This window comes from Sus scrofa, chromosome 1 (genome assembly GCF_054392235.1).
Source record: "Sus scrofa isolate SSC_HxYL_T2T_F1_AM1 chromosome 1, Sscrofa_HxYL_maternal_Yorkshire_Landrace_v2.0, whole genome shotgun sequence".
NCBI lineage: Eukaryota > Metazoa > Chordata > Mammalia > Artiodactyla > Suidae > Sus > Sus scrofa.
In genome coordinates this window covers 39,574,046-39,600,899 of record NC_139383.1, presented here as the reverse complement: position 1 = coordinate 39,600,899, position 26,854 = coordinate 39,574,046, and the positions used below count along the sequence as shown (strand labels likewise).

The window sequence follows — 26,854 nt, the reverse complement described above, 5'->3', positions numbered from 1 at the left end:
TAACAAAACCAATTCTATGAGGAAAAGATAATATCAATAAATAATAGATTAATTAGCATTCATATTAAAAAAACTCTGACTCATACCTTGTGCCAATTAAAAATTTTATTCAAAATGGATCAGGGACTTAGATATAAAACTGAAACCAATAAAACATGTAGAAGAAAACATAGTGAAATATCTTTATGGCCTTAGGTAAAGCAATGTTTTTTAGATATTATTGTAAATATATGATACATAAAAGAAAACACTGACAAGCTGAACATCTGTTTTTTGAAAAGGCAATGTCAAAAGAAGGATAAGACAAGACACAGACAAAGGGAACTATTTGCAAAATACTTATGGTAAAGGACTTGAATCTAGAATATATATAGAATATATATAGAACATTCAAAAATCACTAATAAATAAAAATCTATCCAATTTTTAAAAGTGCAATATATTTGCATATATGCAAATAAATGAGAAGGTGTTTAATGTCATTAATTATTAGAGAATTTCAGATTAAAATCACAATGAGATACCACTATATGCCTATTAGAATGGCTAACATTTTTAAAAGGAAAAAAACTTGACAATAATAATTTCCCAGATGACTGATAAATTTTGGCTGAGCCAAAAAGCAAAATATCTTCCTCTGTAGATTATAAAAGATAAAGAAATATTGCTAACTATAAAAATTAACCTTCTTTGATGTCAATCACACTAAAAATGATGTCACCTGCTTTCAGTATGAAAACATCAATTTAAAGGAGTACTTACTTTTCAAATGTTGCCACAACCTTTCTTGACTTGAGAATGAGTTTCACTGGAACTTAAAGTTTAATCACAAATGAATTATTAGATAGCATGCTTGCCTCTTCACACTCTGTCTACTGCAAAAACACTGCTAGATTGAGGGCTCCTATTGAGAGATTACTTAAGAAATATGTACGACTGTGACCAATAAAAAACCACTACAAGAGTACTCTTGTGGCCCAGCAGGTTAAGGAGCTAGCACTGTCACTGCCATGGCTCTGGTCTCTCATGTGGCTGAGGTTCTGGCTCAGGGAACTTCTGTATGCCATGTGTATGCATAAAAAACAAAACACAGTAGAGGGGTCCTTGTCTTAAAGAACATATCATTTAAATTATTTAACAGAAGGAATAGTCCATTTAACAGAAGAAATGGAAAAAAAATTAGAAAGCAGTAGACATAAGAAACACAAGTGATTGGTTTCACTAACAAATTTTAGAAAATACAGCGTATTTTCTTTAATCATATGTATGTCTTTAAATTAATATTATTATGGAAAGCTAAATGAGTAGATCACCTGACTTTGTTATTTTCTTAACCAGATACTATCCAAAAAATCACATCACAGTTCAGTTCTGCTTGGAACAAGCATGTGGTATTGGGTAAGTAAATAAACTGCCCTGAACTCTTGTTATCCTGTTTGTTAAATTACTGGTTTATCTCTTCAAGTTCAAAATTTCTAATACAGTTATTTTTTTCCAGGCATTTAAAGTTATTCATAACTATCATTTTTCAAATCCGTATTATTTTATAAGTAAGAAATACATAATAAGCAAGTTTCTTAAACATTCATTTTTTAAATTTAATGTAAACCAATAATTTCTGAAAGAAAAACAAACTTATTCCTGTTATTATCAAATTAATTTTCCATTTGTAAAAGAAACTACTTCCTCATTAACTGTCAGCTAGTAGCTTGATCCTTTTGATTATTAATTTACTTATAATTTCTATTAGTTAATCTACTATGAAAATATTGTGATTCTTTATTTTAATCTGGTTAGAGTTTTTACTCTATTAGAATCTTCAAAAGTATCTTTATATACCTAAAATTTGGCCTGGTAACCAAAGAATAAAAATACTTCAGTTCGTTTCAAAATTATTTTCTCTATTTCAAAAGGCTATTCATTTCTTGAGTAAATGTAATACCATTGAAATTAAATTACAGAAAATGTAACTAAGTCGTGGTCCCATTTTCTATAGTAGATATTCCGTTTTATGTAAAATGTGCTTTTTTGCCATTTCACACAAAATGTAAAGCATATATTCTACATTATTCCTCAAAATGTTCTCTAAACAATCATCCCCCTAAATATGCTTTATTTTTTATTGTTTTAGCACAGTGTTATAGTAATAAGTAATAGAATGAGGCAAACAAAATTTACTGGTTCCCACTTCACAATCTAAGAGTTTGTAGTTAATAATGAAAAAAAAAAAAAACAAAGACAAAAAAACAACTCTGTAACTGGACTTATAACAGCAAATTTTAGTAGGATGATATCAAAAACATGAACTAAAGTCATTTTCAGCCTTTTTATTTTGCACAGCTTTAGCAGAGGTAAGCAGTCTAGCTAAATCATATTAGGCGTACCTATGATAAGTTCTTTTCTCCCTAGACAAAGGGTTACATGCCCTAACAAAACTGAGTAAAATGAAATTTGAATGGGATTTATCACTCATTTCAAGCAAAGATTCTTTTGAACTAAGAACTAAAGACTATTTTATATCAAAGGTACAATTGTACAGCTGAGGGTGTTGATGTCAATCATGACCTTTTGATTTCTTTAAAATATTTTATGACTCATAATGAGATTAAAGGTTGACATTATTTCCAGAGATCTGAAATGTAGGCACCAGACTTCTGTTATTCAAAATGGTCAATTGGAAAATCTTTGCCTAACAAGCCTCAGAATTATAGAAAGTAACAGTTACAAATTAAAATTTCTTCTCAATCCCTCGAAAAAGTTGGGATGATTTCCTCATTCACACCAAATGAAATTTTATTTCAAAAGAAACACTGACTATTAATTACAAAAGTCTATGCATTATATTGTATTTCAGACATCAAAAACTTACCATTAGACTGGTATTAGCAATAGAGTACCACCATTTAGAACTGTTAACTTAATTCAATTTATATTCTAGTTTAAAGGATTTAAATTTTTTTGTTTGTCTTTTTAGGGCCACACCCATGGCATATGGAAGTTCCCAGGCTAGGGGTCGAATCTGAGCTACTGCTGCAGGACTATGTCACAGCCACAGCAACACTGGATCTTTTTTAGCTGTGTCTGTGACCTACAACACAGCTCACGGCAACACCAGATCCTTAACCCACTGAGCGAGGCCAGGGATCGAATCTTCATTCATCCTCATGAATACTAGTCAGGGTCATTAACCACTGAGCCACGATGGGAAAGCCATAATTTTATTTTTTAAAATGAACATTATTCTGGTTCTAATAGCAACACAACATGTGTTGAGTTCTAAATCTTGACACTTTTTGGTAACTACATGGAATGACAAAGAGAACAAAACAAAAGAATAAACATAAAAGGTTAAAAATCTTGTATCTTTAGCAAAACTTAGGAACAAAGAAAAAATGAAAACTTAACACTAGATTTTTGTGAAGCCAAATGTATTTCTATATTTTAAAAAGACAAAAATCTATTTAACAAAGTCCACAAAGTTTAAGCAGGTTTTATAGAAAAGAGGACTTCCAAATAATCAATAAATATATTAAAAATTCTCAATATCATTGGTTTTCAGGGAATCTAATCTATAAGTGTAATGATGTATGACTACATATCCACTAGAAGTTAAAATTAACAAAATTGACAATACCAAGAGTAAGCAAGAATTTAGGGCAGCTGGAGTTTTGTACTCTGTTGGAGGGAAAATTGTTACAACCAGTTAGAGAATTGTTTGGAATTATCTACTAGAGATGAACATTCACATACTCTACAAACTAACAATTCGCCTCTGAGATATAAAACCCCCACCCACCCATGCACACATATATGCAGGATAAGAAATTAACAAGAATGTTTATAGCAGTGCTATAAACTGGAGATGTCCAAATTCCCACCCACAATAGAATGTATAAGTAAAGTTTTTGGTATAGATGTACTTGAGTATTAGAAGACAATGAAATAGATTAAACTATGCTGGATTGTAAAAAATAACTATATGAATGAGTCTTAACCTGTGTCAGGTTAATTACATGAAATAGAAACTGGACATAAAGCACATAATAGATACTTTCATTTATATGAAAATCAAAATAGTCAAAAAATGTCTTTGATGATAAAGTCAGAATTGTGGTTACCTAGGGGATATTAACTGGATGAGGCATGAATGAGGGCAGCAGTGCTGTTAATGTCTGTATCTGACCTAAATGGTACCTTTGTAGATGCCTCTAGCTCTCCACTCAAGATATGTGTGTGAGATCTGTCTGTCTGTCTGTCTATGTTAGTAGGGAAGCTCTGTACTGGTAGAAACAAATAGCTCAAGATACATTAGGTGAAGACAGGAAGGTAACAGAACAATGTTTATGATATGTAATGTTTATGTAAGAAAAGCAACAAAATGAGAACAGGCATTTGTTTACATTTGTATTTTCACAGAATGGATGGATATCCAAGAATCTGTAAATGTAATTAGCTGCAGAAAATAAAGGACTGAATGGAAAACTAGAGCAACAAGAATAGGTTAAGATGACACTTACTATGTATACCTTTAATATCACTTTGACTTGGAACAAATTTAATATATTCCCAATTTTCTTCTTCTTCTTTTTTTTTTTTTTTTTTTTTTTTTTGCTTTTTAGGCCCACACCCACGGCGTATGGAGGTTCCCAGGTCAAATTGGAGCTACAGCACCCAGCTTACACCACAGCCACAGCAATGCAGGATCCAAGCCACATCCACGACCTACACCACAGCTAATGGCAACACCAGATCCTTAATCCACTGAGTGAGGCCAGGGATCAAACCCGCAGCCTCATGGTTCCTAGTCGGATTCATTTCCGCTGCACCACAACAGGAACTTCCAATATATTCCCAATTTTAAAAATATTTTTTTATATGCAGATGTTGAAAAGATAAAAATAATTGAATTTTGGGAGTTCCCGTTGTGGCTCAGTAGTAATGAACCCGACTAGTATCCATGAGGATGCAGGTTTGATCCCTGGCCTCGCTGAGTGGGTTAAGGATCCAGTGTTGCTGTAAGTTTTCCTGTAGGTAACAGTTGCAGCTCAGATTCTGCATTTCTGTGGCTGAGGTGAAGGCTGGCAGCTGCAGCTCCAATTCAACCCCCAGCCTAGGAATTTCTATGTGCCATACATGTAGTTCTTAAAAAAAAAAAAAAAAAAAAAAAAAAAAAAAAGAATTATTTATTTGCTGTATTTGTTTCTCAAGATTTCTGGAATTTACTTGCTGCTTTTATTCCTCAAAGTTTCTGGAGTTCAGAATTGTCTTGTCTTTGTAAAATATTGGCTCCTTTGTAAAGAAAGAATGCACCTTCCATTCAGATCATCCCAGCACTGTCCATGACAGCATCAAATATACAAATGTACAAATGATTTGTCATTGTGTTCTGAGGAGAGAAAGAGAATTCTTCCCTAAGCCAAGACATATGTTGAATGTTTTAAGATGCTGCAGTTAACAATGTTTTTGACACTACGGTCACTAAATTACATTGCTGAAACATCTTCAGACCTCCTAACAACGTTCAATTATGTGGCAGTGTCTGGGGTACATGAGTCACTTGGTGTTCCTTCTCAGCTTTCCATCCAGAGTACCACTTTCCCAGAGATGTCTGGAAGATCTATGGGTTGTGATTCAATAGCTTGAAGCGTATTCTGCTATTATTGATTTATAGTAACTTCATGCAAATGACACAAAACCATGAATTTTTTAAAAGTAAAATAGTTTTTGGCACTAATGACGTTCCCATTATTGTGTTTAGCTCATGTGTGTGTGGCTTTCATTGGCTGCTTTGGCTCATGACACTTAGCAACACTAGGTCTCCAGTGCAGAGCATAGTTGGGATATTTGATAACACAACAAAAAGGAAATTTGAAAGGTCTTAAAAACAACATCACTTTACGAGGTACTTTCCCATGACTTTCCCCACCAAAGATGAATTTCCTGTGCCATAGGAACATTTATTTTATTTATTAATTTTAATTTTAAATTATTATTATTGTTTGTTTTTAGGGCCGCACCTGTGGGATATGGAGGTTCCCAGGCTAGGGGTCCAATTGGAGCTGTAGCTGCTGGCCTACACCAGAGCCACAGCAATGCAGGATCGGAGCTGTGTCTGCGACCTACACCACAGCTTAGTGCAGCACCAGATTCCTCACCCACTGAGCGAGACCAGGGATTGAACTCACATCCTCATGGATCCTAGTCAGATACGTGTCTGCTGCTCTACAAGGGGAACTCCAATTTATTTTTATTTTGAGGTGAGAAACTGAGCGACAGAGATGAATGACCAGTTATTCATAAAATTAGAATCTGACCTCAAGTTCGAGAACCTTTAAACCATGGGGTTCTCTACCATAGCACACTTGTTCTAAAAACACATCTGGTCTGGGAACTATACTCAGATGAATAGCATATACCCTTGACCTGTTATTAAATTATTTTAAGAGAGCTTTGGATATAGTGAGGGAAAAAGTAAAACAGCTCTAATGATCTGATGCAGGCAGTTTTTGCTAAAAATTCAACATGGAGCACTGACACAGAAACTGATGATCTTGAAGAGGGCTCATGGCCTGGAGACAAACATGATTGTACAAAACCAATAATTTTTTTTCCCTTTACTATTACCACTTTATTAACATGTGCTTCATCTGGAATTGAATGACTCAAATATTAAAATGCACTAATTCACTTCATCATTCATTTTGGGCTTTCCTTTAGAGTCTAGATGTGTTTTTGTAAGCATTTAATTTTCCTCTTATTTCATTAACCTGAAACTTGGGATGTGTTGTGATTAGTTTACAGAAAGTTTACATATATATATATATATATATATGGTCTTTCACTGACCTAACTTTTTACAGTTAAAGAGTGTGGAAAAATAAACCTGTTTATTTTTATACACAAAGGAAAGCAGCTATAGGAATTTCTAAATTTTCTATGGACATTTATGATTTTTGAGGGGAAAAGGGACAGGGTAGCAGTAATATAAACCAGAAAAGAATAGACCAAAAACTATTGTAAACAGGCCAGTTCCTGGAAATTTTTATGGATTTCCAGGTCTTAAATGAGTATGGAAATTACAGAGGAGATTTATAATGGTGGAAACATGATACGGAGTTAGAAAGGAGGAAATGCATTGGATACGAAAACAGAAGATTCCAGTTCCTAATCTAGTTCTGTTACTAGTTTGCATTGTGACCCTTTGGAATGTCACCCAACATTCTAAGATCCGCTTTCTTTATCTCTACAGCAGGTAAATGAAACTCATCCTTAAGCTTCTTTATAGCACTTGTGGAGAAAAAAGCTGGTCTTTCCACGTAGGGTTACATTTCTAACACTGATTACAATTTAAAAATGAATTTTGCAAAACTAGCCAAGAATTGCAACAGCACCCTGAAGACCTAGTTAAGGGCATTTGGAAGCTAGCAGATTAAGGTTCTAGGCCCGCTTTGACGCAATTGATGACTTCTGGCAATTTTGTGCATTTCTGTAAGGACTAGGTTCATTTTCCACATGGCCAATTGGGCTAGATGACCCCTGAGTTTTTATTCCATAAAAGCACTGGTTTTTCTCTTTGCTCTAAGTAAATAACTTAGAGAAATAATCTGAGTCCCTCAGTATACAGTTTTAGTTTCCAAAGTATTTTCATGAGGAGTTTTGACAGGGATGAACCAGAAGGAAAAAATATACCAGCACTTTTCATGGGAATTATTCTGAAAAAGATGTGTCTCATTTGAATGATGATTTATCAGGCTTTAGGAAAACTAAACATAAATTTAAAATCTTAGGTAGTTATTTTCTATAGACCTTCATCTATTAAGAGGAGGTAAAGTATGGGGGAAAAAAAAGGATTGGGATAGGTAGCTCATACTGATAAAATGAAGAATTAAAATGATAATTAAGTATTTACATATTCCTGACCAATATGACATGAATTATGAGTGAACCATAAAGACAAAGAGTTTTAACAAACCATTTATCTTTTCCTTTTAAAATGTGAAGCACAGACATGAAAGGACTAGAAATACTTTATTTGATGGTACCATAAGAACAGATGAGAGTTTAGTAATATTTTCCATGTGCTATTTTCATTATAACTTTAAGCAGAGAAACCGTAACAAGTATTATTTATACTGTTTACACCATAATTGGTTTGTGTTATTCTTATTACAATAAATTATCCTACTTTATTTTCTTATCAAATAGTTTTCATAATGATAATGAAAGAAACAATAATACAATGTAGAAAAGCACTCAGAGGGAAAAGCATTGCCACATCCACAAGAATTATTTCTGAAATTAATTTTGATGTCACATTGGTATTAAGATATTTTGTCAGTCTCCACAGTATGTCTGTGAGATATAAGGTTTTTTGTCTTGAAATCCCTATTTTACACAACGGGAAACAAGCACAGTACATTTAGCAAATTTTCCAAGGCCACACGTGTCAAGATAGCACTGGAAAAAGAATTTATATTCACTATTTTTCTTTTACTGTCCAATGCCTAACACAGTGCCCTAGAAAGAGTAAATGTTCATTAGCTATTGAATGGATAAGCCATCCTTTTCTATGAAATTGAAAAAAAAATTAGGATATTTACTCTTTATTCCTTTAGTCATTAAGTTGGACAACTGGAGGAACAGTTGAGCAGTAAACTTAATCCACTGTCCTACCCATAAGTTTTCATCGCTACATGAAGAGACTTTGCAAGATGATAGCATCTGGTCAGTACTCAAGTTACACACCTCCAGGGCCCCCTAAGGAGTGTCATTAGTCTTGGTTCATAGTACCATTGGCTTTTGTGGTGTGAGTTAGGTCCATCAGCCTGCAACTGAGACAAACTTTTCACAAAAGTCCATTATTAATCAACATGTTACTGATGCTCTAGCCTAATGATATTTCAGCAAAACAGCATTTGACATCTTGGACCTAAAGAACTTAGTTGGCAGTCCTTGAAAATAAATCACTTGGCTAGTATCAGCTCTGGCTTTTACAGACTTTACTGAAGACAATTATAAAGCCAGTAAGAAAACTCACTTTATTTCCTGAGTTAATTTGTCATAGTTGAATTGCAACTGTAAACACAATAAAGGTTACAGTGGCATGACTTTTAGCGTTGATAGAAAAATGTGGTAAAAATAACCACACGTTTATATCACTGGAAGCAAAGGATGGCACAACTATAATAGTCATTCCCAGTGATGCATTGTATCAAGTAAGTTAAAGATTGTCCTCCATTTTATTGACACTGGTAACCAATTACGTAAAAAACAAATAAGACATCTCATGAAGCACTTATGCTTAAAATGTATTCCTTCAACTTTGATGACATTCACATTTTTACATTTCGAGGAATAAAACCTGTTTAAATCCATAAAATGATCCTATTAAAGTAAAATGAAAATATTCTTGCATCTGTCACTCGAATTTAGTGATTGATCTAAAATTCCACTCAGGTGACATTTTCATTAGGGCAGAGTCTGGAAAAAATCTGAATATTCTACCTCTCATTTGTTTACATTTAAACAAATGATTCACCAGACTTGCCTAATTGGATGGTGTATTTCCGCAGGAGTGAATGTCCTAATTGTACTTCAAGACAAATCTTAGAGACAAGATTCATCAGACATTTCTACTCCATCTTACCATGTCTAAAGTTCAGAGATATTTTGAGCTCTAAGAGAACATCGCAAAGAACTTATAGCATTCTTTGGTGCAACTGTTACCCCTTTTTAGAGCATAGTCACAACTAAAAATTCAGATAGAAATAAAATTAAACTATTACACATCAACTTACTAGGTAAGTTGAGTTTACCTACTACATGATGGAAAAACACAGCTTATGCTAGTATACCCTTTCAACTTAAAGCATGGTCTTATTTTCACTTAAAAGTAAATATCTAACTGAAGCCAGGAACTTCATTTTGTAATTGTGTCAATTATGTTTAAAAGACCATTATTAAGCAAACTTTAAATTAATTTGTGAACAGCCCTACAGTGAATGGAAGTTTAAAAAATATAAGCACCCACACCCAGCAACAAATGACAAATTCTTGTGCTCCAGACCCTCCCGTTTGTCTGCTTATTATTCAATCCCTTTGCTCACCCTTTCTTTCTACACCAGGCAGAAAAGTAAAACATTTTCAAAGAAATTCTCTGGACTATATGATTTCAATTGCCTGTGCCACTGTGGGCAAATGGAAGATCCTATTTTCAAAGTCTTAAAGCACTTGTAGGGGCTGTGCATGTGTCTCTTATTGCCCTTGTTGCTTCTGTCCTGGAGAACTTGGTTGACCAGAGCTCTCCCCAGGGCGGTGTGCAGGAGTGACAGGAAACTGAAATCCATAGCCATTGTATCCATCCAAGTAGACACACTGGAAGAAGCTGATGGGGCCTAAGGAACAGAGCATGATGATTTGTTAAAACAAGCAGAATGTGTGTCAGGAATGGAAGTAGAGCACAGCGAGGCAGTATAGTACAATGCATAGGGACATGCATTTGGCAGCCAGATAGCCTTGGCAATGACCAGCAAGTTCCTCACAGGTAAAATCAAGACACAAAAATATCACAGAAAGGTTGTGGAAATTAAATCAGTTAATATAATGTGAAGCACTTGAAATCCTTCCTGGCACATGAGCCCTTAATAATGTGATAATAAAAGGGGCCTGGCATAGAAAGTCAAAGTGTTTAGCTTACAGGAATCTACTGGTGTGCACAGTATTCAGAAAAAAAAAAAAAACTGTTATGTAGAAACAAGTTTCAAAATATGAGCTTATCAGTATGTGAAGTAACTGATTTTCGTGTGTGTGTGTGTGTGTGTGTGTGTGTGTGTGTGTGTGAGAGAGAGAGAGAGAGAGAGAGAGAGAGAGAGAGAGAGAGAGAGAGAGAATAACACCACAGAGCCTGTGTCTCCTAAAGTCTTGAGGTTTTCCACTTGCCCTTACTCTGGAGGCAAGCACTTCCCTGAGATGGCAGCTCTTTAGGGCACTGCTTCCAGGTAGCAGCTCTGTTGTCAGAGCAGAGAGCAACACAGGGGATGAGTAAAAGCCCAGCGAGGCAGTGTGAACCCTGGATAAAGTGTGAGCTCTGGGCCCAGTGAGCTGGGGCTCTCAGGTAGCAGCTTGGTTAAGAGATGGTGAGTTTAGCCCCTCCTCACCATCACAGGTCCTTACTGACTCTTCAGTGTTGTCCACACTATCCATTTGCATTCTGCCAGCCAACCCCAGACTTTTGGCAGATGGCCAGGAAAGAGAATGACAACCACAGTAATGGTATGTGGAATATGAGGAAATTGGCCAAATCCACACAAGGCTATTGGCTTAGGAAGTAGAGTAAAGCAAAGCTTTCTGGGTAGAAAGAAGTTGAGGGAAGCAACAAGGGATTATTCTGAGTTCATCACCCATGATGTCAGCTGACTGTAATTATTGGGTTTTCAGTGATGGGGACAGTTTAGAGAAATCTTGAGTTTAGTTCTTTTCCTTTCCACTCTATATCAATAGAATTGTTTTCTATTTTGTTCTGGTGTCAAACAGAGGCATTACCACCACCCAGCCTCCATCCAAGGTTATGGGAGGGAGCCTGGGGGATGGACAGGCTACAGAGAAGGATGGCATTAAAGCTGAACCTGCATTAAGGAGGAATGGCAGCACCAGTATTGAGGAAAGAAGTCTGTCTATTGACAGGCTACTTCCAGCTGAAACTTCTCAGATGTGGGCAGTGTTTTGACATTTATTTTATTGATGTCAAATAGGTTATTAATGACTATCATCATAGCTGTTATCTTCAAATCTTATATAAAAGGCTGGTGAATATCAAACCATAGAATTGCTTCATGGTAAGATGAAAATAAAAAATATTGTTTTGCTATAATAAATCCCCCAGGGAACATAAAATATTCATCACTTTTTACTAAAATAATTAAATTGCTTTATTTACATATTTTTAATTAAATTTTAATTTTGAGATCATTGTAAAGTCACATGCAATTGTAACAGATAATGCAGGGAAAGCCCACGTATCCTTCACTTAGTTTTCCCCAATGGTAACATCTTTGCAAAACTGTACTATAATATCCCAGCCAGGAAACTGAAATTCATATCTACCTTATAATGTTTTAATATTTATTTATGAAATAAGAGATTTTAAGTGTTATGTTATATAGCCACAAATTGTTACCAATAGGTTAACAGTTGGGAAAGCATTGCTAGATAAGTCAGAAACATGCCAGATTGACTTTATGATTTTTGCAACAATATCTAAAAGTATTGTTAAGACTGCTTATTTCCCTATATTTCACACAACCTGATTCTATGAAGGGTTATAATGAGTATTTATTTCTCTTATCCATTGAAGAATTCCCAGCATCTAAACTCTGCTTAGAACATAGTAGGCATTTAATAGTTATTCAATGAATAAAATATTAATACAGAAAAAGGAGGTGTTTGTTATTGTAGAAGGCGTGTTTGTAATTTTCTTCAGAAATACATTTAAGAAACATTGCAGAACCCAGAGAATATTATTGACATCGGTTCCTCAGATAAATGCCTAGTCCTTGCTTTAAAAGCATTATGTGAAGGAAACTTCAGTTATACCTGCTTCAAAAATTGCTTCCTTTAGTCTGGCTAGCAATGACTTTTATGCATTTGTGAATCCAAGATGCATTGCTTTACCATATGAAGAAAAGTCTAATTTGGAAGTATTGGAATAACGAGAATCTTGGACACTGAATTTTCTAACTGCATGTGAATATTGATTGCATTCTAAAATCAACGATCTCAAAAATTGAATATTAAGAGCCTGGCACATATCAAGAAAAATCAAAAAGAACTTTCAATCTTAGAAGTGAGTTTCTAAGTAGCTGCATTACTGAGACCTATTTCTAATTTTTATTTCAGGTTTGATATAAAAATTTCCAGCATATCACTTCAGCTGTCTTTTTATAAAGAAGACAGTAACACACATTTAAGCATAGATTCAGAGTGCTCAGGATCAGAGCTGTGTAGAATGGTTTTCAATAAATGCCACTTCAGTCATTACTTTGTAATTCTTCCAAATACATGCCTCTTGCCTGACACAAAAAGTGAAGAACTTCTCCTTGAAATATAAGTGACCCACTTTAATGTCATTCTTCATGTCTGTACTAAAAATCGTTTTCTTCAAATACTGGTCTTCTTAAGAGAGTCTAAAGTTTCAATTTATATGTACCACCTTGAATGTAGAAAGCCTTACTAGTCTTAAAAAAAAAAAAAAAAAAAACTCACTTTTTTGCTTCTTTGTAGAAGACACATCTTCAGCTTCATCTATTGGATAGAAAACATGAAAGTAAATAACTTGTACTTTCACAGCAATTATACAACTATGTAGGGAACTGAAAAATGTCTAAAAAGGCACACACTATAAAGAAAAGCTAATTACCCTCTGTATAATATAATCTAGAGTCTTAATCAGATTCTGTTCAAACTTTCACTATAAAATTTAGAGACAAGAGCCAGTAATAGAAGAGGAGGCAATGAAAGAAAATAATGGGAAATGCTACGTGCAATTGTTCAGGCAGAAACTGGGTTAATGGAGGGCTAGCTGACACCCATTGCTTTCTTAGATGAGGGCTTTGATGCTCAGAGTTAAAATATGGTAAGGAAGGAATCTACTATATAAAACAAACATTTTAGTTAAAAATAATTTTAAATTTGTGAGGGATATAAGTTTTAGTGATTATCCTCATCATGAAAGAGCAGCAAACCGGTGCTGCATCTTTTTCTTTTTTTCATGTGACTAAAGGATTCTTTCGCTGTTGTGATATGCACCATGTATTTATTTAATGATGGATAATTTGATGCAACTCGTTTGAACCCTCTTACCTAGGTTAGAAGCTCTTAAGTGATGTCCATAGATAAATTTTTTTTGGAGTTTTCTGTAAAACTCTTAAATGTTAAGGTGTATTTGTGTGTGTTTCATTTAAGTTAGTATTTAGATTTCATCACATTCTAAGTGAGTTCAAGAACCTTCCTTCTCAAAGTGTGATCCACATACCAGGAGTTTCTGCATTCCTGGGATACTGACAATAACATAGTTCTTGGTCCCCCACCCTGAATTCTTTCATTTTAACAGCACTGCCAAATGATTTCTGTATAAAAATGTTTGAGAAGCTATGGTCTAGAAGTAAAAAACATGTTAAGTGTTATTGTTCTTAGTAATTCATTAAAAAAAAAAATCTAAGAGTTCCATCGTGGCTCAGTGGTTAATGGATCCTACTGGGAACCATGAGGTTGTGGGTTCCATCCTTGGCCTCGCTCAGTGGGGCTCTGATTAGACCCCTAGCCTGGGAACCTCCATATGCCTCAGGCGTGGGTGGCCCTAGAAAAGCAAAAAATAAATAAATAAAATTTTAAAAAATCTTTTAAAAGTATTCAAAAATACCTTAAAGACAAATGTAAATCATTTCATAAGAATCAGGAATATATGTCCTTGTGTCTTTTCTCAAGGTGCTATTTTATGCACTGTTAATTAGTTCCAGACACTGGCACAAAACTTATATTTTGATCATAAGAATACCTCTTAGGCAAACTCTTATTGTCCACAGGCAAGTTTGGAAGTAGAATAGAAAATATCTATCATATAACAAGCCAAATTAGGAAGACAGGAAACACTTCAGGAAAAAAAAATGCATTAAATTAAATTAGCTGAAAACCTTACAACACAGATGAAGAAATTTCACCCTGGAAATATTCACAAAAGATCATGTCTCTGGTTGTAGCAAATTTTTCTGAGGTTTGAGGTCCTTCCTTCCCTTCCTTCCTTCCATCCCTCCTTCCTTTCTCTATGCTATTATTGCTAGTTTAGGCAAGTTATCTCAATTTTTCTTAATAAACATTTTTCAATCTCTTACTGATTTGACCATTTATGTAGTCCTCTTGCTGACAAAAAAATCCCCTTAATACTCGGTGAAATGGTAATTTTGAAATATTACCATGTGTTTGTTGGCCAACCTCTTGTAAGCAGGTTGGCCAACAAACACATTTAATTAAGTAGTTATAAATAAATCAGTATCCAATTAGTGCTTCAATATATGGGGATATGTGTGTGTGTGTGTGTGTGTGTGTGTGTTTATTTTTCAAATTGTACAAAAGCTCTTTGTTTAAAAATAAGTATACTTTGTTTAAAAATAAGTAAAAATACTATCTGAACATTGTTTAGGTAAAGCTGATAACCAGATCAAGAATAGTTAAGACAGACAGACAAAAATATTAACAGCATTAAGAGAAACTCACAGTGAATTGAAGATAACAAGCTTACCTTTAGCTTTCTTTGAAGCTGGTACATCCTCAGAATCTTCCCCTACAGAGTAAAGAAAGATATATCAATTTTATGATTTATTTCTCAGATTTCCCAGAAAGGAAATACTGTATTTAAAGATTTTTAAGAGATAGATAATCTCTTCATTCATAAACTCAGCATCAAGTGTCTCTACGTACAAGAACTTCCTGACAAATAAAGCAACTTCTTTGACGTGGACAGAGAGGGGAGGCAATGGATACCATGCCAGGACTGTGGGCAGCAGGCCAGTCAAGGTGGCTAGAGCCAACAGGGCCCTCAGTGACCCTCCCACACATGCCTCTCCTCCTCTGACTCTTAAAACTGCTTCCCCAAACCACAATCGCTTTTAAAATTTAGGGAATTTGACGTAAATAAATTTATATACATGGCATATCAAGAGGAATTGTCCACCCACAAATTTTATTAGCTGACTGATTTACGACAATTGTAAAGGCAATTAAAAGACATTAAAGTTGAACAAAAGCTCCAACATATAAACAATGACTCTTCACTTCAGGTGCATTATATATATCGCTTAGTCTTTTATGCATTTTACTTAAAAGGTACATAGCAGAATAACGTGGTAATAATTTTAAGTCAGAGATCATTCTAACACAATATAACTAAATGATCTTTAAATTTTTATATCAATATTTTTAGCACTTGTAATGATTGGAAAGAAGGTCAGTTTTATATCACCTATTAAGATTTTGCATACCAGGTATTTATAAATAGAAAAGGAGTAAAACAGATCAATGTGCAAATTTTCTCTAATAGGAAAGAAATGCAACCTTCAAAAAGAGATATCAAAAACACAATGGGAAACAGAAACAAAATTACTGGCATTTTTTTATGGTAAATTATTCAAGTTTCAACCTGACTAGTTTTAAAAATATTTAAGTACAAATTTAACTCAATTAAATACTGAATTAAGTGACCATGGTCTTAAATTGCCTCATCAACAGTTATAAATAAAAGAATGGTATAAATAATTACATGATATTTTAAGTGACATAATATCTATATTTTTAAAATGATATCAGAGTTCATAGATGAATTGAATAATAACTGTATTTAATTGTGTAGTAAAAATCTGCTTATTTCTATGGAGGATATTTACAAAACTAATGTGATGCAAAGCCTTTATACATGGAATACACATTTTATTTTTGTAGATAATAGCACACTTAAAACTAAGGCATGTATTCTCTTGGATCTATTTGTTACCTATGGGGAAATAAATATGAATAGAATAAAAACTTAACTTCTTCTCTTTCTCAAAATTAGTATTCTGACCCACAGTAAACTAGCTACAGGTAATAAGAGCTGGCAAGAACTGAGTCACATGTTGATCACTCAGGCTAAACAGAAGGAAAACAGAGGCACAAGGTAAACTGCCAGCCCCCAGCAGTTGCTATAGAGATGAATTCTCTGTGTAAACAACTTAATGGTAACAGAAATTTACTGAACTAGGGATAATCCATGCAATTGTAACTGCTCAGAATACAAAAAAAGGAAAAAAAAAAAAAAAAGAAGTAATACAGTCCATTTACTCTTATAACTTGTTCCTTGACTGGGCAAGTGGTACTTTGGATAAATTACTTGACTTTGAATAGGTACAGCTATTATTATAAAAGAAGTATCCAAATGTACCAAGAGACTTTTAAGGAGTGACTTATTTTTATGGGAAGAGCAGTTAGGAAAATGCTTTATAAAGTAAGTCTAATTTAAAATGGGCTCATAAAAACAATAGAGAAGATCAATGAAACAAAAAGTTGGTTCTTCAAAAAGATCAATAAAATTGATAAACCTTTAGCCAGACTCATCAAGAAAAAAAAGGAGAGGGCTCAAATCGATAAAATTAGAAATGAAAAAGGAGAAATTACAACTGACTCCTTAGAAATACAAAGGATCATTAGAGACTACTATAAGCAACTATATACCAATAAAATGGAAAACCTAGAATAAATGGACAGATTCTTACAATGGTACAACAAAGATTGAGACAGGAAGAAATTGAAAATATGAATAGACAAATCACGAGTACCAAAATTGAAAACGTGATTAAAAACCCTCTAAAAAACAAAATCCAGGACCCTATGACTACACAGGTGAATTCTATCAAACATTCAGAGAAGAGTTAACACCTATTCTTCTAAAACTCTTTCAAAAAACAGCAGAGGAAGGAACACTCCCAAGCTCATTCTATTAGGCCACCATCACTCTGATACCAAAACCAGACCCCTGGCCACAAAAAACAAAATTACAGATCTTTATACCACAAAAAACTAAATTTCGTATTTAGACCAATACGAAAAACAGTCACAGTGCTGATAAATGACTTAAGCTTAAGAGCAAAGACCTAAAGGCATAATGACTTAAGCTTAAGTACTGTTATGTGCCTAGAGGTCAGAGTAAGAGCTTAACCCTTTACCACCTAAGTGGCTTTTTAAATAGTAAAAGAACTTATATAATAGTAAACCCTGTATGATCCACCCATAGCCACTCCTCACTTAATCTCACAATAAAAGCAGTGTGGTTTCTTGAGGCAGGTGCTCTTGGTCCCTGAGACCTTGAGTCCCGTGCTCTTGGTCCCTGAGATCTGGAGTTCCCCGGCACTCTTGGTCCCTGAGACCTTGAGTCCCGCGCTCTTGGTCCCTGAGACCTTGAGTCCCTGGCTCCCACCTTTACTTAAGATAAATGTCTCTGTGTCTTATTTTATGTTAACTATTTTTCCTTAAGTTCCACAGCACCCGTTCTTCAGCCCCATCCTGCTGAGCTGGCCCCGGCACAATACACTGATGAACATAGATGCAAAAATCCTCAAGAAAATACCAGCTAACTGAATTCAAATATATATTAAAAGGATCACACACCATGATCAAGTAGGGTTTATCCCAGGGATGTAAGGATTCTTCAATATTTGCAAATCTATCAATGTGATATACCATATCAACAAACTGAAGAATAAAAATCACATGATCATCTCAATAGATGCAGAAAAGGCTTTTGACAAATTCAATACCTGTTTCCAGTAAAAACTCTCCAGAGAGGAGGGATAGAGTGAATCTACCTCAACATAATAAAAAAAACATATATGAAAAACCCACAGCTAACATCATTCTCAATGGTGAAAAATTGAAAACATTTCCACTAATTTCAGGAACAAGACAAAGATGTCCACTTTCACAACTATTACTCAACATAGTTTTGGAAGTCCTAGCCACAGGAGTCAGAGAAGAAAAAGAAATAAAAGGAATCCAAATTAGAAAAGAAGAAGTAAAACTATCACTGTTTGCAGATGACATGATGCTACACATAGAATACCCTAAAGACAGCACCAGAAAACAGAACTCATCAATGAATTTGGCAAAGTTGTAGGCTACAAAATTAATACACAGAAATCAATTGCATTTCCATATACTAGTAATGAAAGATCAGAAAGAGAAATCAGAGAAATCATCCCATTTACAATTGCATCAAAAGGAATAAAATACCTAGGAGTAAACCTACCTAAAGAGACAAAAGATCTATAGTCTGAAAACTATAAAATGTTGATGAAGGAAATAAAAGATGACACAAACAGATGGAAAGATACAGCATGCTCTTGGATTGGAAGAATCAGTATTGTCAAAATGGCTATATTGTCCAAGGCCATCTATAGATTCAATGCAATTCCTATCAAATTACCAAAGACATTCTTCACAGAACTAGAACAGAATATTTAAAATTTGTATGGAAACACAAGAGACCCTGAATAGCCAAAGCAATATTGAAAAAGAAAAATGAAAATGGAGGAATCAAGCTTCCCGACTTTAGACAATATTACAAAGCTACAGTCATCAAAACAATATGCCATTGGCACAAAAAAAAAAATATAGACCAGTGGAACAGGCTAGGAAGCCCAGATGTAAACACAAGTGCCTATTGGCAACTAATCTACGACAAAGGAGGACAGAACCCACAGTGGAAGAAGGACAGACTCTTCAATAAATGGTGCTGGAAAAACTGGAAAGCTACATGTAAAAGAATGAAAGTAGAACACTATCTAATACCATATACAAAAATAAGCTTAAAATGGATTAAAGACCTAAATATAAGACACTATAAAACTACTAGAGGAAAACATAGGCAGAATGCTCTTTGACATAAATAACAGCAACATCTTGTTTGATCTACCTCCTAGAATAATGACGGTAAAGACACAAATACCAATGGGACCTAATCAAAGTCAAAAACTTTTGCACAGCAAAGGAAACCATTAAAAAAAAAAGACAAGACAACCCACAGAATGGGAGAAAATCTTTGCAAACAATGAAACAGAAAAGGGCCTAATCTCCAAAACATAAAACAACTCATGCAACTCAACACAATAAAACAAATAACCCAACTGAAAATGGACAGAAGACCTAAATAGACATTTCTTCACAGAAGACATATAGATGGCCAATAGGCATATGAAAAAATGTTCAATATAACTAATTAATAGAGAAATGCAAATCAAAATTACAATGAGGCACCACCTCACACCAGTCAGAATGGCCATGATTAACAAGTCAACAAATAACAAGTTCTGGAGAGGGTGTGGAGAAAATGGTACCGTCCTCCACTGTTGGTGGGAATGTAAATTGGTATAATCACTATGGAAAACTATATGGAGGTACCTCAGGAAACTAAATATGGAGCTACCATATGATCCAGCAATTCCACTGCTGGACATATATCAGGACAAAACTTTCACTGAAAAAGATACATGCACCCCTATGTTCATAACAGCTCTATTCACAATAGACAAGACATTGTTTTAAATGTCCATCAACAGATGAATGGATTAAGAAGATGTGGTACATATATATACAATGGAATATTAGTCATAAAAAAGACAAACTAATGCCATTTGCCTAAACATGGATGGATCTAGAGACTCATAGTAAGTGAAGTAAGCCAGAAAGAAAAAGACAAATACCATATGACATCACTTCTTTTTTTTTTTCCTGCTTTTTAGGGCCACACTCACGGCATATGGAAGCTCCCAAGCTAGAGGTCAAATTGGAGCTATAGCTGCCAGCCTACACCACAGCCACAGCAATGTGGGATCCTTAATCCACTGTGCAAGGCCAGGGATTGAACCCGCATTCTGATGGATCCTAGTCTGGTTCATTAACTGCTGATTCACAAAGGGAACTCCAATATCACTTATTTGTGGAATCTAAAATATGGAACAGATGATCCTATCTAAAAATAAAAAGCAAGGAGTTCCCATCATGGCTCAGTGGTTAACGAATCTGACTAGGAACCATGAGGTTGCAGGTTCGATCCCTGGCCTCACTCAGTGGGTTAAGGATCCAGCCTTGCCATGAGCTGTGGGGTAGGTTGCAGACATGGCTCAGATCCCACATTACTGTGGCATGTCATAGGCCGGTGGCTACAACTCCAATTAGACCCCTAGCCTGGGAATCTCCATATGCTGCGGGTAAGGCCCTAGAAAAGACAAAAAAAAATTAAAATAAAAAGCAAGCAAGCAAACAAAAGACAGAAACAGATCATGGCCAAGAAGAGCAGACTTGGGGTTTCCATGGGGGAAAGGGGAGGGAGTGTGATGGATGGGCATTTCTGGGTTTGATGCGAACTGTTGTATTTGGAATAGATGGGCAATGGGACCCTACTGTACAGCACAGGGAAATATGTGTGATTGGGTCACTCTGTTGTACAACAGAACTTGATGAAACTTTGGAAATCAACTATACTTTAATAAATAAAATGGGCTCTGTAATATAGACAGAATTTTGACTAAAGGAGATGGTAAGTTTAAAGTGAAGGCAATCATATTAAGACAGTTTAGATCCAGCAAACAATAAAGGTTATTTGAAGAGCATGGGCAATGCTGAGGAGGGCAGAAGAACCGCATCTGAAAAGGCTGGATAGGATTATCGCGTGCAAGGTCTCTAAAGGTCAGGCTGAGTAGTCTGTATTAATGTCACGGCAAATGAAGACCATTCCACAGAGAAATAATATTTTAGGTGTATTTAGTAAAACCAGTAAAACTAGACGATGAAAGAATGGATTCAGAGGAAGAAATCGTGAGTGGATTTTAGCAGTCAACATAGAAACCATGATTTCTGCAACTAGGAGTCATTGAAGGAGTTGAGCATAAACAAGGCTTTGTAAATAGAGTTATAGAGAATTGAGCACAGTGAGTGCAAGAGATTAATACAATAAGGGATAACACCATGCATTGAGTTTGGAGAAGGATAATGTCCTAACAAGGAAAGCCTAACAGGTACTCATTAGCTGGATATCATGAAAAGTTTAATTTTCTATGAGTTCAGTTGTGGTGTTGGCCAGTCATAAAATTGCATATGTGTAGCAAGGCAGAGAAGGCAAGATGTCTGGAAAATTTTAGAAGTGACATGGACAAAACTGGGAAAGCTGAGACATCATTTTAAAGATGGCAATAATAATTAATATTTCTTTAGCACTTACCACCTGTCATGTTCTATTATTTCACATGTACAAGAATATCAATCCTGACAACATCTAAGTAATTTTCACTTCTTATTTTAAATCTCCTGTACAGATAGAGCAGAGATGGGTTAAGTGCTGCCTACGGTCATAAACTGACTGAGTGGCAGGGCTAGAGCAAAAGCCCCAAGCTGCATATATCAGAGTCACTTGAATGAAGATTTACATATATTTCACAATTGTGTGCCTGTAATGTGTCATCCATTGTTGTAACCACGAATAATACCATCTTCTCAGTGAATCTGTGAGGCAGGTACTATTACTATTCCCATTTTACAGAAGGGAAAATTGAAGATTAGAAAGTCACGGTGCCAGAGCTAGAAAGTGGGGAAATCAAGATTCAGATCAGGCATTTGGATTCCAGAGATTGTGCTGTTAATCATAATGCTATTCTACCTCTTGAGAATGACCTTCTAAACTCAGAGCTCTCTGATCAGAACCCATGCATTATATTGCCTAACAAGTATCTGCAGGCAGGCTTAGACAGAGTCAAGCTACACAAAAGCCATGCACTGGACAGAGCAGAGATGAAACAGTGTCCCTCGAAGCATGTCCCTCTGCTCTCCCATCAATCTGTTCTTCTTCAGTGGGGATGAAGAGAATAGTTACCTAGTTGTTTTTTAAAATGGTGATGATAATGAAGAGGAAAGCATATCAATTCTGTTCACCTAAACGCCGTAAGTAATTTAGGTAATAATTCTAAACACTGAAGAATAAAAATGTATTATCTTGACTTTCAAGCTGCAGACTCCATCCTGAACCTACATGAAAACTTAGATTCCAAAAAACCATAAATATCATGGAATCTACCCTCCCACCCAAAGCAGATGTGTCTACTATAACGAAGTCATTGAACAGATGGGAGTTCTGGTCTGTGTGTCTACTATTTTAATCTTTTAAGTATGCTGATGTTATGGTTTGTATTTTGCATAACTGTTTATACTCACTGAATTGGAGCTATAGACATGGGTTCTTTAAGAGCTATTAGCTTATGAAACCAATAAATATCATGATAGAAAGGCTTAGATTTCCTATTTTGAAGTGATACATCTTTTCATTAACTGATAACTTTTCCGAATTTACAATATGCCTCATCTCACATAACTGTCTGTTACAACATTTAAAAAATTTATATATGTGTGTGTTACTTTATGATCAAATGTAATGTAGTAAAATAACAACAATAACAACAAAATGCCAGTTCTCTCTGCCCTTTGCCTGCAAGTCATTGCTGATCTTCAAGCCTGATATCTAGCCATGGATCAAAAAAAGAGAACAGGATAGGATTTCAGAAAGATTCGGGTGGAAGGTCTTTGTCTGAATGGAGACCAACGATGTTGACCATATCAGAGAATGGGGGAGAAGAGAAAAAAAAAGGTAATTAAGATTTGCAATTTGGAAGTATGGGCTGATGCTTTAAGAACACTATTTCAGGAAAGTGCCTGATTTAATATTCAGATCGCATGGAGTTAAAGCCTGAAGAGTTGATGGAGAATTGGTAGGAAACTTAGTTCAGAAGTGTGGTTGTAACTGAAAGCAGATCAAAAGTATAAGAACTTCAGGAACAGAAAGGGTAGGAGACATTTTATACAAGGGAATCATTTGAAGATATTTGTAAGCAGGGGGAAGAGGATCTCTTAGAATGAGAAGTGAAGATGTGGGATTGAGGGAGCAAGAATCAGGGGAGGCAAGAAAGAATGGAGTGGAGGAAAACATGAAGTAGATCAATCTTGGGGGAAGCAATGCTTCTTCACCTGAGCCTAGGAGGGTAGTGGTGGGTGAAAAAGAAAAGATTAAAAGAGATTGCAATTTGGAGAGAAGGAAAACTGAAAAGAACCCACAATGATGCCCTAGACTGTTAAATTTATTTTTCTTCTTTTTACAGATAACATTTTCCTATGTAGTGCCCAGTCTGCTCTGCATATTTTTAGCCAACAGGATAAATAAATAAAAACTAACTGAATAATGCATATGTGTGAACCAGCTGTTACTGCATGTTTATTTCTACTAGCAGTCTATTCTGATTTGCACAGAGTTTTGAGAAATATTCATAGGTAAGCATCTGGGTTCCTTAGGCACAGACAGAAAAGCAACTTAGCATGGATTTTTGTATACTCACTCACACTTCTTACTTTATCTAATTCACTGCATCACCTTTTGTCTTCAGAAATACTGAAAGCTCCAAATTTTCTCAACTGATTGGCTAGATTATGGGTAAATAGCTGGATAGAATATTATATTCTCAGAATTTATATTTTTAAGACATCTTAAGAATCTATGGTAGTTCAAAGCTAAGTCAATAGCCAGTTTATTTTAGCTGTCAGATATGAAAAGCTCTTTGTATACATGCTATTATTTAAAATGATCATGAGTTTTAAACAAAATTAACTGCCACACTAAGCAATATCCACAGAATTCTTAGAATTGACCCCAGGGAGTAATAAAATATGCAGAAACAGCTCAAATTTAGAATTTTGCACACAGTGAAGCCAAGGGTATTCAATAAATATATACAATCCTATCTGAGTGTCTGTCCTATCTCTTTAAGGATAAGACACAACTGTCCTGAGGGCAATGTCAGAACAATTTAGCATCACCAATAAATGAATGAGGCCACAATGCTGGTTCCCTAAGACTAATAATGGACAGCGACAAACCTTTCACCAAATATGCCTTATAAACAGACTTTCTCTGGGGTCTGGTAGCAGCAGTGATCAGAGGGGATGAGGATAGCAGCTACTACCTATTTAGAAGCCTTCAGCCAAAAGTAACTGCTCCATTTTTTTTTTTTTTTCCTCCTGGAACAAAATCGCTATGAATTTAATCACTAGTGTTCTAAAAAAGTAGGATTGTTTTAAGTCTACCCAAAATCTCATCATTTCACTCATTTTGACACAAAAGCTTATACACAAAACCTACCTCTAACTGGGGAACTAACCCATTAATATCATTATAAGCATCATTATCATCCTCCTCCTCACTGATAGCAATTAATGATCACTTACTATGCACCAATCACTTACTAGGCACCAAGCACCTCTGCACTCTATCATTATTGGTTTTTTTGGCTGCAGCCACAGCATGCGGAAGTTCCTGGGCCAGGGATTGAAACTGAGCCACAGCAGTGACCCAAGCCACTGCACTGGCAACCCTGGATCCTTAGCCCACTGAGCCACATGGGTACGAATGCTGGCACTCTACTATTTTATCTTACTTAACCTGCTCAAAATATTGATGTGGTAACATTATTATCATTATTCACATTTTAAAAATAAGGCTACTATGAAGCACAAAAATGTTAAGCAATTTAACCAAGTATTTAAGTCATGATTGGAACCCAGTCCATCTAAAGCCAGTTTCCCTGTTATCAGCCACTACCCTATGATGATTTCTATGTCTACCAGGAGTTTGTTACTAATTTGTTTTTAACAAAACCTATACTGATCTTAGTATCCATCAACCCTCCATTCCAGCAAGTGATCTCCAATAATATTTCATTTCAGCAAGGGACCTCCAACAAATAAAGGAATCATTTTATCCTGAATTAAGTTTTATCTATATAATACAAGAAGTATGTTTTCCTTTTTCATAAGTTTACGTCTATATGTATTAACTGAGGATGAGGATGGTTTGGTTAGAAAGAAGATTAAACTGAGAATTCTGTGACTACGGGGCATCTAAAATTTTAATAACAGTTTCATTGTATACAGTTGCCTAGAACTAGGATATCAGATATTTTACTTCTTAATTTAGAAAAGCAAGGCAAGGGAGTTCCCATCATGGCTCAGCAGAAACAAATTTGACTAGTATCCATGAGGACGCAGGTTTGATCTCTGGCCTCGCTCAGTTAAGGATCCAGCATTGTTGTGGCTGTGGTGTAGGCTGGTAGCTGTAGCTCCCAATTCAACTCCTAGCCTGGGAACTTCTATTGACACAGGTGTGGCCCTGAAAAAAAAAAAAAAAAGTAGGAGTTCCCATCGTGGCACAGTGGTTAACGAATCCGACTAGGAACCATGAGGTTGCGGGTTCGGTCCCTGCCCTTGCTCAGTGGGTTAACGATCTGGTGTTGCCGTGAGCTGTGGTGTAGGTTGCAGACGCAGCTCGGATCCCGCGTTGCTGTGTCTCTGGCATAGGCCGGTGGCTACAGCTCCGATTAAACCCCTGGCCTGGGAACCTCCATATGCCGCGGGAGCGGCCCAAGAAATAGCAACAACAACAAAAGACAAAAAAAAAAAAAAAAAAAGTAAAGTAATGCCTGAAACTTGGTTACAACAAGATCTGTGGGTAACATTAAAAATAACTACTAGGCACTAATACTTCTGATAATATGGTAGACAATAAGAACAACTACAAAATCACACCGTTTGTTGCAGTGCTGGGCTCAGAGGAAGTAAAGGAAATCTCCAAACAGAATCCTCCCTTCTGTCCCAGGAAGGGGAAAAATACCCTGCTGATGCAGGAAAGATGAAAACACTCTGAAGACAAGTGATTATATTAAACCTAGAACTCAAAAACTAGGTGGGCAAGGAGCAAAGTAGGGGTACAGGGCTGAGATCCCTCATTATATCTGGGATGGTGAGATGAAAGTATAACCGTCCCAGGGGATTCTGAGAAGACAACAACAAACAGTATTTAAATCTCCTCCACCCCTCCCCCCCAAAAAACAGATAGCAAATGCCCAAAACAATATTTATTACAAAATGAAACAAAAGATAAAATCAGAGAGTCAAAAACCCACCAGGGATCAGTGCTTGCAGAAGAGGAAGAAAATGGAAATAATGAGGATTCTGAGATACCAGAAAATAGGGAGCCCCCACCTACGGTCAAGAGGTATTTTCTGAAAAGCGAATCAGAACAACTAGAGGTCATCGGTTGAATCTGGGAGAGACTTGCCCAGTCCATCAGTGGGTGAGCATAAAGGGGTCTCCATGAAGTCTGAGTGCTGATCAAGTACCCTAGGATCTCCAGAAACAATAAGCTAGCACTAACTTCCAGGATAGGACACCTCAAATTATATGA

At 35.6% G+C, this 26,854-nt stretch overlaps 1 protein-coding gene across 50 annotated transcripts in view; it reads right to left on the bottom strand.

Annotated features, from left to right (window-relative positions):
* Nucleotides 1-8,009: 8,009 nt before the first annotated feature.
* TRDN (triadin) overlaps nucleotides 8,010-26,854 on the bottom strand; it is a 386,488-nt gene continuing 367,643 nt past the window's right edge. For all 50 annotated transcript variants that reach the window (XM_084957615.1, XM_084957622.1, XM_084957696.1 and 47 more), the window contains 3 exons: nucleotides 15,293-15,334; nucleotides 13,261-13,299; nucleotides 8,010-10,394 (listed from right to left, as the gene is read on the bottom strand). In XM_084957615.1, the coding sequence (XP_084813741.1) occupies nucleotides 10,255-10,394; nucleotides 13,261-13,299; nucleotides 15,293-15,334 (221 nt within the window). In that variant the 3' untranslated portion in view covers nucleotides 8,010-10,254. The remainder of the gene's footprint in view (nucleotides 10,395-13,260; nucleotides 13,300-15,292; nucleotides 15,335-26,854) is intronic.